Source organism: Cervus elaphus, chromosome 28 (assembly GCF_910594005.1).
Source record: "Cervus elaphus chromosome 28, mCerEla1.1, whole genome shotgun sequence".
NCBI lineage: Eukaryota > Metazoa > Chordata > Mammalia > Artiodactyla > Cervidae > Cervus > Cervus elaphus.
This window is the reverse complement of record NC_057842.1, coordinates 60818081-60832028: the sequence shown is the minus strand read 5'-3', so window position 1 is coordinate 60832028 and position 13948 is coordinate 60818081. Positions and strand designations below refer to the sequence as shown.

Here is a 13948-nt window from a genome sequence, read left to right as displayed (position 1 = left end):
AAGTCAACTACTGCAAATGTAGCTCAAAGGAACAGAATTTACTATATACAGCAAAACCCAAAAATCTTATTTACGACCCCATTTGTCACAAAAGGACATCCACTGAAAAAACTATGTCAGCAGTTTTCCAACTTTTTCCACTATTGCCAACTTTTAAAGTTATTTGTTAACTTCCAATTATAATTTCTAGGGATGCAATGTATAGCATGATAAGTATAAGTAACACTGCTGTATGTTATATATGAAAAGTTGTTACATTATCACAAGAAAAATAATTTTTTTACTATTTAACTTAATATCTGTGAGATGATGGAGGTTCACTCAACTTGTTGTAGTAATCATTTCATATGCACGTAATCATTATCCTATATGCCATAAACTTATACAGAGCTGTTAGTTATAGCTCAATAAAACTGTAAGAAGAAAAGTTATTTTTTAAAGGTAACATATTATCTTCATAAGCCTTCCCATTCAGTAACTATAGATCTCAAAGAGATTAGAGACTTAGAACGTCTAATTTCAAAATCAGACTTCTTGTAACCATTCAGTTTGAGCGGCTAAGAACTTCTGAGAGAAGCAATTTTTAAAACACCAACCCAGAAGTGTCTAGCCCAGTACCTGAGGGACAATTCTCTTCCCTCAAGGCTTAGTCTCTTGTTTTCTCGTCTTGCTTCTGGAGCCTCCTCTGGTGCCTGTTCCCCTCCAACAGAACTTTCACTCAGACAGTGAGGCTTCTCTCCAGTAAGCTGGATGTAAATATCAAGCAGGTGATCGGTTGCTGCTGATAAGCTGGGATATCTATTTTGAAGAACCTGACAGAGGAGGAAAAAAGCAAAAAAGAAAAAAAAAAATTAGCAGCAAAGTGATTTTTAAAAGCACACCAAAAATGAATTTCTGTAGGAGATCTGTCATCTTGAGCAAGTGTAAGAACTTTCACCTTCACCGATTACCTCCAACCCCCCAAAGACTATGACTTCTACCTGCCCAGAACTGTTATCTAGCAATCTCATGACCTATCACACAGCTTTGGGTACAGAAGCTTGATGGGAAAGACGTCTCAAACAACATGGGCATCCAAAGCCCATGCATTTCAAGTACTATGTACTCCAGTTGTTTTAAAGACAATTCTAGTCATTAAGTCATTTCTCAGCCAAAAGCAGAAATGAAACAGTTCAGTGGGAAAGGAAACAAAAGTTTTTTTTAAAAGCAAAACATAGCAAAAGGAGCTAATGTTAAGTCCTGATAAAAAGTTTTTATCAGACAGTAGAATTTAGAAAGCAAAAGATCTAGTCCAATTCACTTCAACGACTATTAAGAATTTTGTGCAGTATTAATACTTGGTGGCAATATTACAATATTAATGATATGGATTTGTTAAGTCTACTTGAGAAGAAAAATATCACATATGTATTAGAAATATTATTAGCTTATATTTAAATTAGCTTAAGAAGTATACCATGATTCCAATTTACATTAATATATGAAATATCAACATATTTTATATATATTAAAGAGGTAAAGTCCACATATTTACAAAGATAAAGAACCAAAATCTTTTAATAGTGTCACCTTAAGTCTTAGATCTCATAAATTTTAATTTCTTACCTTTTTTCTAAATTGCAAGATTTTACAAAATTTTAATATTTCAAATGTATTAAAAATTAAGATAGAAGTGAATAATAAAATCAACAAATTCATTTTATTTGCTACACATGTGGATCTTTCAAAGAGAGAATAAACATGCACTGTGTATAGAAGGAACACTTTCAAAACTGACCATGTTTGTGCACTGCGGCTACCATGAACAAAACACATACTTCCGTCGCCCACAGAACAAAAAGCTCCCCTGCGCCCCTTTGGCGATCACAGCCTTCCCCACCACCCCGTCCCTGGAGTCCTGAACCTGACTCCACTCAGCACAGTTCTGCTTTCACATTTCTCATGGACATGCAATCACACAGGATGGAGCACATGGTTTGGATTCTCTCACTCAGCATCATGTTTTTGAAATTCACCCAAACATTATTGTATGTATCAGTAGTTTATTCTATTTTAATGCTGAGGAGTAATTCCATCATATGAACATGTATACTTATGATCATGGTGGGGGAGAAAAGCTATTTTTACTTAAAAAAAAAAACAGGTTTAACACTTTAGCAGGGCTTGGTTATTTGGGAAAAAAGTTCTGAATAGTGATTTTTTTTTTTGAATAGTGATTTATATGTTCCAACCAATTAGTCATTTTCTACCTCAAGACAAAAAAATCTTTTGTTACCATAAATGTCAAAATGTAAACAGAATATCACATGATAAACCAATCTGACATGATATGCTTATCAATATTTAAATGTCTGAAAACAAAACATTTAAAGTACTACAACAGCAAAAAAAAAAAAAAAGAGGGGTATTATGTCAGAGCAATACCACAAACACACGAATTGTGAGGCACGGGACGGATGCCGGGGACACCAAAGCTGAGCGAGTTACTGGAGGAGCTCCCAGCTGTGCGCAGCCAGAGAGGGGGAGAAGGCCGCACAGACACACAGCGCACGGCCGAGAACCAGTGCGGCCGAAACTCACAGGGCCGTGGAGACGCAGAGACCACACCAGCAAGGCCAGGGTTCTGAGAGATCACATGAAGGGCGATCCAGTAACCGGCGCCCTCTGAGAACCCCTCTGTTAATAAACACTTCAGTGCTATTAACAGATAAAATATTTGGAACGGTTGTCTGGTGCCACTTATTTACGTAAAAATTTACACCAAGAAAGAGGCAAGTGACCCTGCCATGCCTGAATGTTCACTGACAATACTTTATTTGCTACTGTCCAAAGCTTTCTGCTGGGAGACAGAAAGCTGCCCAAGCGAGAAGGTAGATGCAGAGGAGAGAGGCTGGCAGTGTGAGTGAGGCACACCACGTAGGGATCCCAGAGAACCAGTGATGCTACAAAGTGAACCGATGTATAAAGCCTTTAAATTAAGTCATCTCAGTTTCCATAAGGTCCAGATGAAAATGCACATGGAGTTGTTAAGTGCGAAAGATACTGGTTACAATCAACTTAGTAAAAATAAAAAGATCCTTTGAGGACAACAGGGGAAATTCTAATGTGATCTGAGAATTAAGTGCTATTCATTTCATTGGTTATAATAACGATATTGTGGTTACATATGGAAATGTCCTTAGAGATGCATGAAAGTATTTAAGGGTGAAATGCTGTGAGGTTTGCTTTCAAATATATTAGCAAATAAAAAGTACTAGATGATGTTAAAATAGTAAAATGTTAGCACATTAACTGTTAAATTTAGAGCGGTGAGTCTTTTCGTGACTCACTGGGCTATTTCTCCTCTCTACATGTAAGTCTGAAACTTTTTAAAATAAGAGTTCTCTGGCGGTTCAGTGGTAAAGAATCTGCCTGCCACATGGGTTTGATCCCTGGGTTGGGAAGATCCCTTGAAAAAGAAAACAGCAACCCAATCCATGACTCTTGCCTGGGAAATCCCATGGACCTAGAAGAGACCAGTGGCTACAGTCCACGGGGCTGCAAAAAGCTGAACCCGACTTACAACTAAACAACAGAGCTGACTCACTTCTTTGTACAGTAGGAACGAACACAACACTGAACTTCTAATATAAATGAAAAGTAAAGAGAAGCACTGATACTTTCAAATGATCACATACCTCATTCAGTTCTGCCTTATCCATATTATCCAGGTGAATTCTGGTCCAGTATTTGTCTAGCAGAGTAGCATGACTATTTAGCGGTCGATACCAATTTCCTCCACAGCTCAAGAGTCTGTATTACAAAATGAAAGGCAGAGTCACACAAAATTGCTAAATTTTAATCTTGAATGATGTCCCTGGTTACCCCTTGCTATATACTGCATCACATCTGAATAAAACTCACAATTTCTTCTGGTGTCAAGACACTATCATGCTAGGCTTACAGGGAGGATGACAATGAAACGCTGCCACTGACTCAGTTTTGACTGTTTTCCTGGGGAGAGTAATAGGGCTTTAACCAAATTATTTTCAAATTACTGCAAAGAGTCCTATTAGGCATTTTGATCTCAAAAACACGTTTTCATTAAAATGTAATAACTTCAGGAGAAAGAAAACAAGACCCACAGCACTAAAAATAAGTTCACTGCTTATTCACCAAAAGCTACAGTACCTAAAACTATTTAAAATACCCAAAAGGGAAGGAATATTCATTGAACACATATTCTGGGCAAGCCACAGGCTTACACTTTAGTCATTAATTTAATCCTCATAACAACTGCCCTGAGGGAGCAGTGATCTTGTTTTCCTCTAACCGCAAAGAAGAACCATAAGGAAGAGAAAGAAAAATGTCTCTTGCTCACTCAACTATGACTACAAATGGCAAAACCCAGAAACGAACTGCAGTTGGTGTGACATCCTTGTATGATGTCTCAGGACTTTCCAGGAAAGAACTTCACTATCACTGTGAAGGAAAACAGGTTCTATTAAAACTAACAGGGTCTAGCAAGGTGCTCCTCGAGGACGGTTAGATCAGCTCTGCATTCCACCTGGGAGTGAATGTTCACAGAGGTACAGTGAGCACTAACATAATCACTAAACACGGTGTAGCATCAGGTTCCCTCTTGGGCATTTTAAGATCCTGGAGAAACTGTTCAGGTAGTCAGGCAGTAGGAAATAAGCTGCTGCCTTATTTTAAAATGTAGATAGGGACATATACATAAGTCTCTTTAGGTTTTATTCCCTTGATGCTCATCTTCATTTATTTATTTAAACCGCTTGACGTCTGCATGGCTTCATTAGCATCAGCGCCAGCATCATGGCTGGGCACTCACCACGTGACAGGTCTTTAGCGCAAGCCATTTCACCGAAACTCTACAACTTACTCCAAGCTGTGAGGCAGCATCACTGGCCCCCCAGAATCAGCCCAGCAAGGCACACACAGGCGCCAAGGGTCGGTGTCAGGGCTCAGACCCAGGCTACCTGACAACTGTCCTTTCTGCTCGTGTTTGAAGACATGGAAACAAGTTTTTTAAGACTGGTTACTTATTTCTAAGTGAAAAAAACAAAACCTCTATTTTCTAAATTAATTACCTCCATGAAAAACAGTCAGGAATGAGAAGGCTGGATCTGTTCCAACTAACCTTGTTGAAAGGCCCAGAGAACTCTATTCCTGGACTTGTGTACTCAGCACTCTAGCATGTGGACTCGTGAGCAAGAGGCTGCATTGTGGAAACAAAAGGGTTAATAGGACATACCTCCTGGTTGCAAAGAACTGAAATCCAGGAGCCGCCTTCACACAGTCACCTCGGCCAGGAATCAAGAGCTCTCCATTCTCCAAGAGAGGGATCAGCACAGAAACCTAAATCACAAAAATCCAGGGACAAAGCTACAGAGACAGAAGTAGCAAAAAAACCACAAAACCAGCCCTCTAACCAAATGACAAACCCATACTTAAGGAAACCCTACTTCTCAGAGCATAAACTGGGGTCAAAGCAGGTGGGAATACTGGAGTGAGCTACACTCTGGCAGAGCAACTCACTCGTCCAGCATCCACTGGGTGCCTACTATGGACCAGAATCAAGCAAGACACGAGAACTCCAGACGCGACTGAGGCGTCGCGGCCTGGCGTCTAATGGCAGGCAGCTGGCAAACGACCACACAGCCTGACCGCTGTGACCCCAAGCGATGAACAACTCGCCACGTGGAGACGGGCTGTCGGTGAGCGTGGAGTGGATCAGAAGCAAGGCAGTGAAGCCACCCCGGAGGGAATGCCATTCACCGAGTCTTAAAGTTGAATAGGAACTAGTCCAGTTTGGTGGGAGAGGAATGGCACGATCACTCTAGGCAAAAATATTAAAATGAATAAAAACACACGTGCCTCAGCGTGTGGCATGAGAAGATTCTGTGATGGTTAGGGCAGAATGTGCACGTGAAGTTGTGAAAAAATACCAGGCTTCAGAGACAAGAGAATAAAAGCTCTTCTGTGCTGAGAAGTTTGAACTTTTTCATGAGAGTGGTTGAGAGGATTTTATTCAGGAGAAAAAAACTTTTATTTTACATTTTAGAAAATGGACTAAAAAAAAAAAGAAGAAAATGAACTGTACAACAATAAGGAAGATAAACTGAAAGAAAGCCAGCCTGGACGGAAAGAAGTGAAAAAACATACCAGTCAGGTAACACAGGCAAGATGGCAAATCAGATTAGAGACAAAGCAAGCAGCCCCGTCCTAAGGCAGCAGGCCAGGAGGGAACAGAGGAAGAGAGAAGGAAAAAGTACTAAGCAGCAGCGGTCTCAGTGAGCGGGAGACGAGAGGAAGCGGACAGCAAAGTTCTGGCTTGGCTCTTCCGTGGCAGGAAAGGTTGTTCTGGGAAACCGGCAGACAAGGTTCATTTTGAACATCCTAAACCTGCACCCACTAAGGAATCTAAGTAGAGATTTTCTGAGAAAAGTATGGACTAGACATATGGATGTAGGGGATGGGAGTTTAAGGACGAAGTTTTGAAAAACAAAGTAGGCAGAACAAAGAGCCAAGAAAGAGGGTTCTAAAATATCAACATAATTTTATTAAGCTTCATTAGTTCATGGCTAGGAGTAGAAAGGGCAAATAATAGAGGGGCAACTCCAAGGTAACAATGAAACTTGAAACAAAAAGCAACAATCCTGAATGACATCTATAAAAGCTCCCTTGAAATAGTAATGGGTTCACAATTAGCTGAGTTCTGGAAATAACAAAATAATAAAGGGGAAGGCATATTTTTGAGTAAACACAACTTTACTATAAGTTTTTTAAAAACATAATCAACTGAACAAACATACCCTCTGAAATCAAATGTAGTAACAAAAGGGGAATGGAACACAAAATGGAACTCAAAGAATTTTCTGATGTACTAGACACGACCCAAGTAATGACAAGTAAGAACAAGACAGAAAGCAACAGTTCGGTCTTGAATTTGGACGTGGCCATCAAAGAATGTACTTAGCTACAGGACAGGAACAGACGTCTAAGCTTCGTTATGACCTGAGTGGAAAATCCCTCATGTTCATCTAACTTCTTCAGCTCAAATTCTATGATTCATAATCCCAATGACTTCTCAGGTATCCTGAGGTCTAAAAAATTTGTCCAGGAAAGAGAGCAGTAGAAAGGGCCAAGACTCAACAAATACTTTTAAGTTGGCCTTGTAATTTATAATTCAGCTTCATTTTAAAGTCTCCTTGGTAGGAGTCATCCCTGGCTCTGGGCTTATCAAGAAAACGAAGTTCCAGCCCTATAAAACTTAGCATTAAAATCTTAGAACATAGTGGTAACACTAGGCCAATAACCCCATTACATCTTTACCTCAGGCTCTAAAATACGCATGTGTTGTAAGACACACACATTTATGGCCACTCTTTCCCCTTCCTATCTCCCTAAACCCAAAGACCTTCCCACCTCTCCTTCTCTCCCCTCTTTCTCCAATCCAAGAGGCTCAAGTCCACACAGAGGTGGCTTTAGGGTTCACATTAAAGAAAACTAAAACCAATCTTGGGAAAATCTGCCCACAGAAAGATTTTCTTCATTTTGCAATACATTTTAGGGTGGGAATTGGGTGGTGGGGGTGGGGGGAGGGGAGGATGTCATAGTTCACAGAATACGGAAGAAACATGGACTGCCTCCATAGCTAAATTTCACACACATAGAAAAGTGATCTTTTTAAAAAGTCAGAAATACACAGCCAGTTTATTTTCCTTAATGGAACAAAGACAAGCAGGCGCTTATGACATCATCTCTTCCTTCCTGAGTCCTCAGCTCACTGCTCTACAGATGCCACGGCTGGGGAGTGGGCTTCAAAGTCCTCGGTGTACCTGTAACAGGCATGAGATGTTTCCCACCGAGCCTGTTCTTAGAAAGGCTGTGATACTGATCACATTTTCAACTAAAGGAGGAAAAAAAAATACTGCGAAACTGATCACACATTCGACTATTAAAGGGAACAGGACAAGCAGAATTTTACTGATTTTCTATCAAACAAGAGATCAGCCTAGTAATCCAAGAACTCAAATAGATTAGGTGGATAATCAACATACCGTCTCTGATGAAATAACCTGTGTTGTTTAAATAATGCCCCAGAATCACTATTAACACAATCTGAAGACAAGAAATTAGCGCGTTACTGTGGGGATGACGTACCACGTCCAAGGGGGCGTAGTCAATATCCTCCAGAAGGACCCAGTGTCCCTTGGTGGCGGCCTGTGTCAAGGTCCCAGGCTGCCACACAAACTCCCCTGGGACATCCGTGCAGCGATACATTCCCAGCAGCATCTGCAGAAAGAAGGTGAAGTCCTTACTGAGACCACACCCCTGAGGTACCGTGCCACATTGAGGTGAGCTCCATCACACTCCTACAGTGTTATAATGCACACCTGAGGTTTTACAGCATGATCCCCTCTGTTACGAGGAATACCAGTTAATTACAGTTTCTTAGCAAAAATAACATTTTAAAGCAAACATTCAAAGTATGTTCACCCACCAAAATCTGCCATTTCTTAGTTACCTTACTGTCGGTCTGATCTCCAAGTTGGACTTTGAGAAGTTGAGGGGGCTTCCTTCTACCTGTCATTGCAGCTAAATGTTCAACTAAGGAAGTTTTGCCACATCCAATTGGCCCTTCTAACAACACAGCGTTCTGAGAAGCCACCGCCATAGCCAGGCTCTGAAGATTTCTGCACGCTGAGTCGACCAGCACGTAAGACCTGAAGGTCAGCTCCTGTTCGCGAGAAGAGCTCCTGCCACTCGCCTAAGGAGACAAGCAAGAAACAAAAGGCACATCAAGAAGAGTCTCTCCACCAGAGGGCACAGGATAATTTCTACAATGACTGACTTTTACATAAACCTCTGCCAATAAATTAGTAGTACAGGATCTACAGCAAGAAGTCTGTAGCCAAAGTAAGGATCCAGCTTTTTCTCTTTCCTGTCTCCCATCCTAGGGAGAGGGGTGGGAACTTACTAACAAATCTTAGAAAATCTCTCCCAAACTTTAAGAAACCAAAAAAGCTGATGCATAGTGAATGGGAGCAAATCTCATTTGTCATGACTGGATTTTTGTTTTTTTTCCTCTTATCATATTCTAAGATTTCACGTCTAAAATTAAGAATGCACAGAATACACTTCTGAGACAATCATGGAAGGAAAGACACTAATAGGATGTGCTACAAAACCACTCGATTTCTTTCCAGGTACAATAAACAATACCAGGGATTTAATTTTTTTTTAAATTTTATTGAAGTATAGTTGATTATCAATGTTGTGTTAAGTTCTGCTATACAGCAAAGTGATTCAACTACACATATATACATTCTTTTATACTCTTTTCCATTATGGTTAAGCAGAATACTGAATAGAGTTCCCAGTGCTACATATCCACTATATAGTTTGCATAACAGAAGTACACACACACACTAAACTACAGGCATACCTCAAAGATTTTGCAGGTTGAATTCCAAACCACAGCAATAAAACAAATATCATAATAAAGCAAATCACACAAAACCTTCAATTTCCCAGTGCATATAAAAGTTATATTCACACTATACTCTGGTCCATTAAGCATGCAACAGTTTTATGGCTAAAAAACAATGTACATACCTTCATTTAAAAGACATTTTATTGCTCAGAATGCTAACCATCATCTGAGACTTCACTGAATTGAAATCTTTGCAACAGTAGCAAAGATCATCAGTCACAGATCACCATAACAAATATAACAGTAATTAAACAGTTTTAAATATTTCAAGAATTACCAAAATGTGACAGAGAAACATTAAGTGAGCAAATGCTGTTGGGAAAACGGGACCAACAGACTCGCTTAAGGCTGAGATGCCACATTCTTCAGTCTGTAAAAACAATACAAACAAAACACCACGCAATATCCATGAGCGCAATGAAGCAAGGCACGCCTATTTAATTAAGGACATTTTTATATTACAATAATAACTATATATTATATATAGTACATTACAATAAATTATAATACTTTAATTAATATTTAATTAAGAAATAACGTGGTATCTGGGAATTGCTTCAAAATAATATAGTGTGAGGAGTCTTCAGAAATATAAATGCAATATAACTGACCGTGAATTTATAATTAGTGAAGCTGAATAACTACATGTGAATTCATTATACTACTATTTCTACTTTGAAATATGTTTAACATCTTCCATAACAAAAAGTAAAATAATAATCATAATCATAATGCACCCAATATGTTTAATCGGTAATATTAGTTTTGGTTTTTTTTTTCCTTGAAAAGTTGTTTTTATTTTTATTGGCTCTAGGGGATGGGATGGGGAATATCTCTGTAAGTTATGCCCCACTAGGAAGATGTCCAATATTAGTTTTACAAGATGAAAAGTTCTGGAGCTTGTTTGTGCAACAGTGTAAAAACACTCAACACTACTGAGGTGTACATTTAAAAATGTTAAAAGATGGCAAACGTTACATTCATTTTACCACAAAAAATTTAAATTAAATTAAATTCAAAAAATTTAATCATCATCCACCTACTGACACAGAAGAAAGCATCTCTTGGAATTATGACCTTTTAAGGAATGGTAACTCCTCAAACAGAGCTTCTCCCCTAAAGATGTGTAAGGACAAAGTGAGATTTGGCGCTGGAAGCTGCTGAACTTTTTGCGGAGCTGTGACTCTCGGCGACTAGCGGGCCGGGCCGCCGCTCCAGCCGCACTTCTGCCCGGGCGCTCTGCCGCTGCCATCCACCAGCAGGCCCACCCCAAGCTGACTCCTTCCCAGTGTTAAAGTGCCAACGCTCCAAACCTAACCTATGTTGTTGTTGTTTGTTGTTTACTCACTAAGTCACGGCCTGATTCTGCGGCCCCATGGCCTGCAGCACACCACGCTTCCCTGTCCTTCACCATCTCCTGGAGCTTGCTCAAACTCCTGTCCATTGAGTCAGTGATGCCATCCAACCATCTCATCCTCTGTCTACTTAGGATCTGTCTATATTAGGAGAGTGGTTAAAGAGGGGTGGGGAAGTCTTCCTGACCACAGGGAAATACCAGGGGCTTCGCAAATACTGCTGTCTTAGTGCTGGCAACAGATATATCTAGCTTATGAATTATCATGCAGCTGTACACTCAAGATGTGCACTTTTTTCTATCTATTTTATACTAATCCTTTTCATTGTACTTCCCAGATACAAACTGATGATCACGGAATGACCCAGGACTTGTTCCAGGGAGAAAACTAGGTATATCTGACGAACTGACTACAGACTGCTGGGGAAACAGAGGGGCCTTTCCAACGTGTAGCATGGAGCCACTTTCTTGGAAAGGTCATTTACTAGGGCGGGGACAAGTTCACTGCAGATGCAGGCCTCCCACACCACAGGCAGAGAATGCTCTGACAAGAAGAGGCTGCTGGCAGTAATACCCGGGCCGAGCCCCATCTCTGCCAGAGGGCAGCCCAAGGGCCCTGGGCAAGTCACTCTGCCTTGTGCTAAGAAGCTTCACTGGCGTCTGACTCTTTGCCACCCTATGGACCGTAGCCCACCAGGTTCCTTTGTCCATGGGAGTTCTCCAAGCAAGAAAACTGAAGTGGGTTGCCATATAATCCGCCAGGGAATTTTCCCCGCCCAAGGATTGAACCCACATATCTTGAGTCTCATGCATTGGCAGGTGGGTTCTTTACCACTAGCGCCACCTAAGAAGCCCCATTCTGCCTTAGTTTTATATAGATATGGCATCACGGTGTGTGCCACCCAACTTCAAATAGCTGCTAAAGCAAGTAAACAAGTCATATATGGAGGAGTTCTGCCCAAGTTAAGAGCCTGACGCACAGGCATCATTACGATTTCTAATTCCACACTAAACAGGGACAACAGGACTATCATAGAGGAGGGTCCTGGGTGAATTCTACTCTCCTGGAATACTTCTCTAAGTGGACAGTAATTGGGCAAACTCAATTTTGCTCACACATAAATCACAAAGCCCAGCCATGGGAAAATACACACGCGGTGTTCAGATGGAAGACGGCACACCTACCACTGATGCCAACGTACCTGCTCTTCGGCGGCGGGCGGCTGCCCAGGCAACAGCACCCCGCAGACAGCGGTGACCCTGGAGCAGAGGTCTGCCGACACAAGGTGTCCTGTGGGGTACTGCAGCTCCTTGTCCTTCCGCCAAAGGGGTGCGTCTGGGTTGGCCAACACCAAGGCCTTCTCCAAGTCCTGCAGCTGGGCCTCCTCAAGTAACCTGAGGGGATGAGGAGCTCGTCAACGGCTCTAATGCCCAGAAAAGCCACGCTGACATCTCTAGGAATGCTCTTGCTTACCTTAACCTGAAATGGATCAGTTCTTCACTATTAAAAATCTTCTTCAGGAACGATAACTTGTGTTCCTCATTCATACAGGTGACCAAAGCAAGACAATTGGCCGTGTACCTGGAGAAAACCAAAGTATATAAACTCAGGATCTGCAGTGGAGTCTAAAGAATTAAAGAAAATTTACTAGCCAGCTGAACACCCAAAAAGGAAATCTTATGGAATTTAACACAGGGAAGGGCAGAAATCACAAATAGGGCACAGTGAATTCACTTGATGGAACATAAGAACAATGGGATCCCACTCACATCATCTGATTTCCCTCTGAAATGACACATGAAAGGGAGTAAGAACCCCAAAGGCAGCAGAACAAAAACAACGTATTTTCAATGGTTTCCTTTTCCTCCTCACGCACACAACTCCAGGGTCCTGCAACTGTCCCCACACTAGAAGGACAGGAACAGGCCACCAGCTACGCACCAGCGGACCAGGGTGTCGTGGCTCCTGAGGAGCGGGACACACACGCTCCAGTCCCAGAGGTCCCGGAATACAGACTGCTCCTGCTGCAGAAACCTGTGAGCTGCCTCCATGAGGTCCCGAAGCTTCATCCGCCTGCGCCCGTACCGGACTGGGTTTGCATCTGAAGTCTCTAGGAAGAGCCTCTGAAAGACTGGAGATGTGTCCTTGAAATACCTCAGGGCAAACCTTCAGAAAGAAAAAGAGTTTTCATTGGTTGGTAAGAATATTATATTTTTATATATATATATACACACACATATATATACATTTTTAATGGAATAAAACAACAGAGTGTAACGGTAACTCTCAAGAGTTTACAAGCCAAAAGAGATGAATGCTTAAAGCCACTTAGTCCTAAGATTGTATTCCGCTTGAGTTCAGGAACCAGAATTGCAGCATGAGATATCTGACTAACAGGAAACAAAAACCACAAGAACTTATCACAAGTGTTTACTACTGAAAATACACACATTTTCAACAAGTATTTATTGACGTCTCACTATGAGTCAGACACTGTTTCAGACACCGCGTTAAGTCCTGGAGGTACAAAACCAAGAAGATGCCTCCCGTGAGGAAGCTGCTATCTAGGAAGGAAGGGAGTCGCAGAGACAAAGTGAAGCACAAGGAACAGGGACTGAGCTGAGCCCGAGAAAGCCGAGAAGAGACGCTTTGGCTGCATCTTAAAAGATGAAGAGGAGATCTTCATGAGACGCAAAGGTAGTTAAGACTGGAAAAGAGGGACCAAAAGCTACAAGACATACAGAAAATAAAACGGCAACGTAAGTCCTTCTCTATAAGTAATTACTTTTAATGTAACTGATTTACTCCTAATCAAAAGACACAGATTGAATGGATTTAAAAAAAAAAAAACCCATCAGACAATATGCTATGTACGAGAAACCCACTTTGGATCCAAGGCTACACATAGGCTGAAAGTGAGGAGATGAAAAAAAAAATATCTGTGCAAACGGTAATCCAAAGGGAGCAAGAATGACTATATTGATATCAGTCAAACAGGCTTTAAATATATGGAATAATGAGAAAAAAGATCAATAAGGAAACAGAGAACTTGAACAACACTACAGAGCAAAGGCATCTAGCAGGTATGTACAGA

At 41.1% G+C, this 13948-nt stretch overlaps 1 protein-coding gene across 2 annotated transcripts in view; it reads right to left on the bottom strand.

The window, feature by feature from the left end:
- MDN1 (midasin AAA ATPase 1) overlaps nucleotides 1-13948 on the bottom strand; it is a 135845-nt gene that overhangs the window by 108571 nt on the left and 13326 nt on the right. For both annotated transcript variants that reach the window (XM_043890266.1, XM_043890268.1), the window contains exons 3-10: nucleotides 12796-13020; nucleotides 12328-12435; nucleotides 12056-12248; nucleotides 8531-8773; nucleotides 8167-8298; nucleotides 5255-5358; nucleotides 3678-3792; nucleotides 619-812 (exon numbers count right to left, since the gene is read on the bottom strand). In XM_043890266.1, the coding sequence (XP_043746201.1) occupies nucleotides 619-812; nucleotides 3678-3792; nucleotides 5255-5358; nucleotides 8167-8298; nucleotides 8531-8773; nucleotides 12056-12248; nucleotides 12328-12435; nucleotides 12796-13020 (1314 nt within the window). The remainder of the gene's footprint in view (nucleotides 1-618; nucleotides 813-3677; nucleotides 3793-5254; nucleotides 5359-8166; nucleotides 8299-8530; nucleotides 8774-12055; nucleotides 12249-12327; nucleotides 12436-12795; nucleotides 13021-13948) is intronic.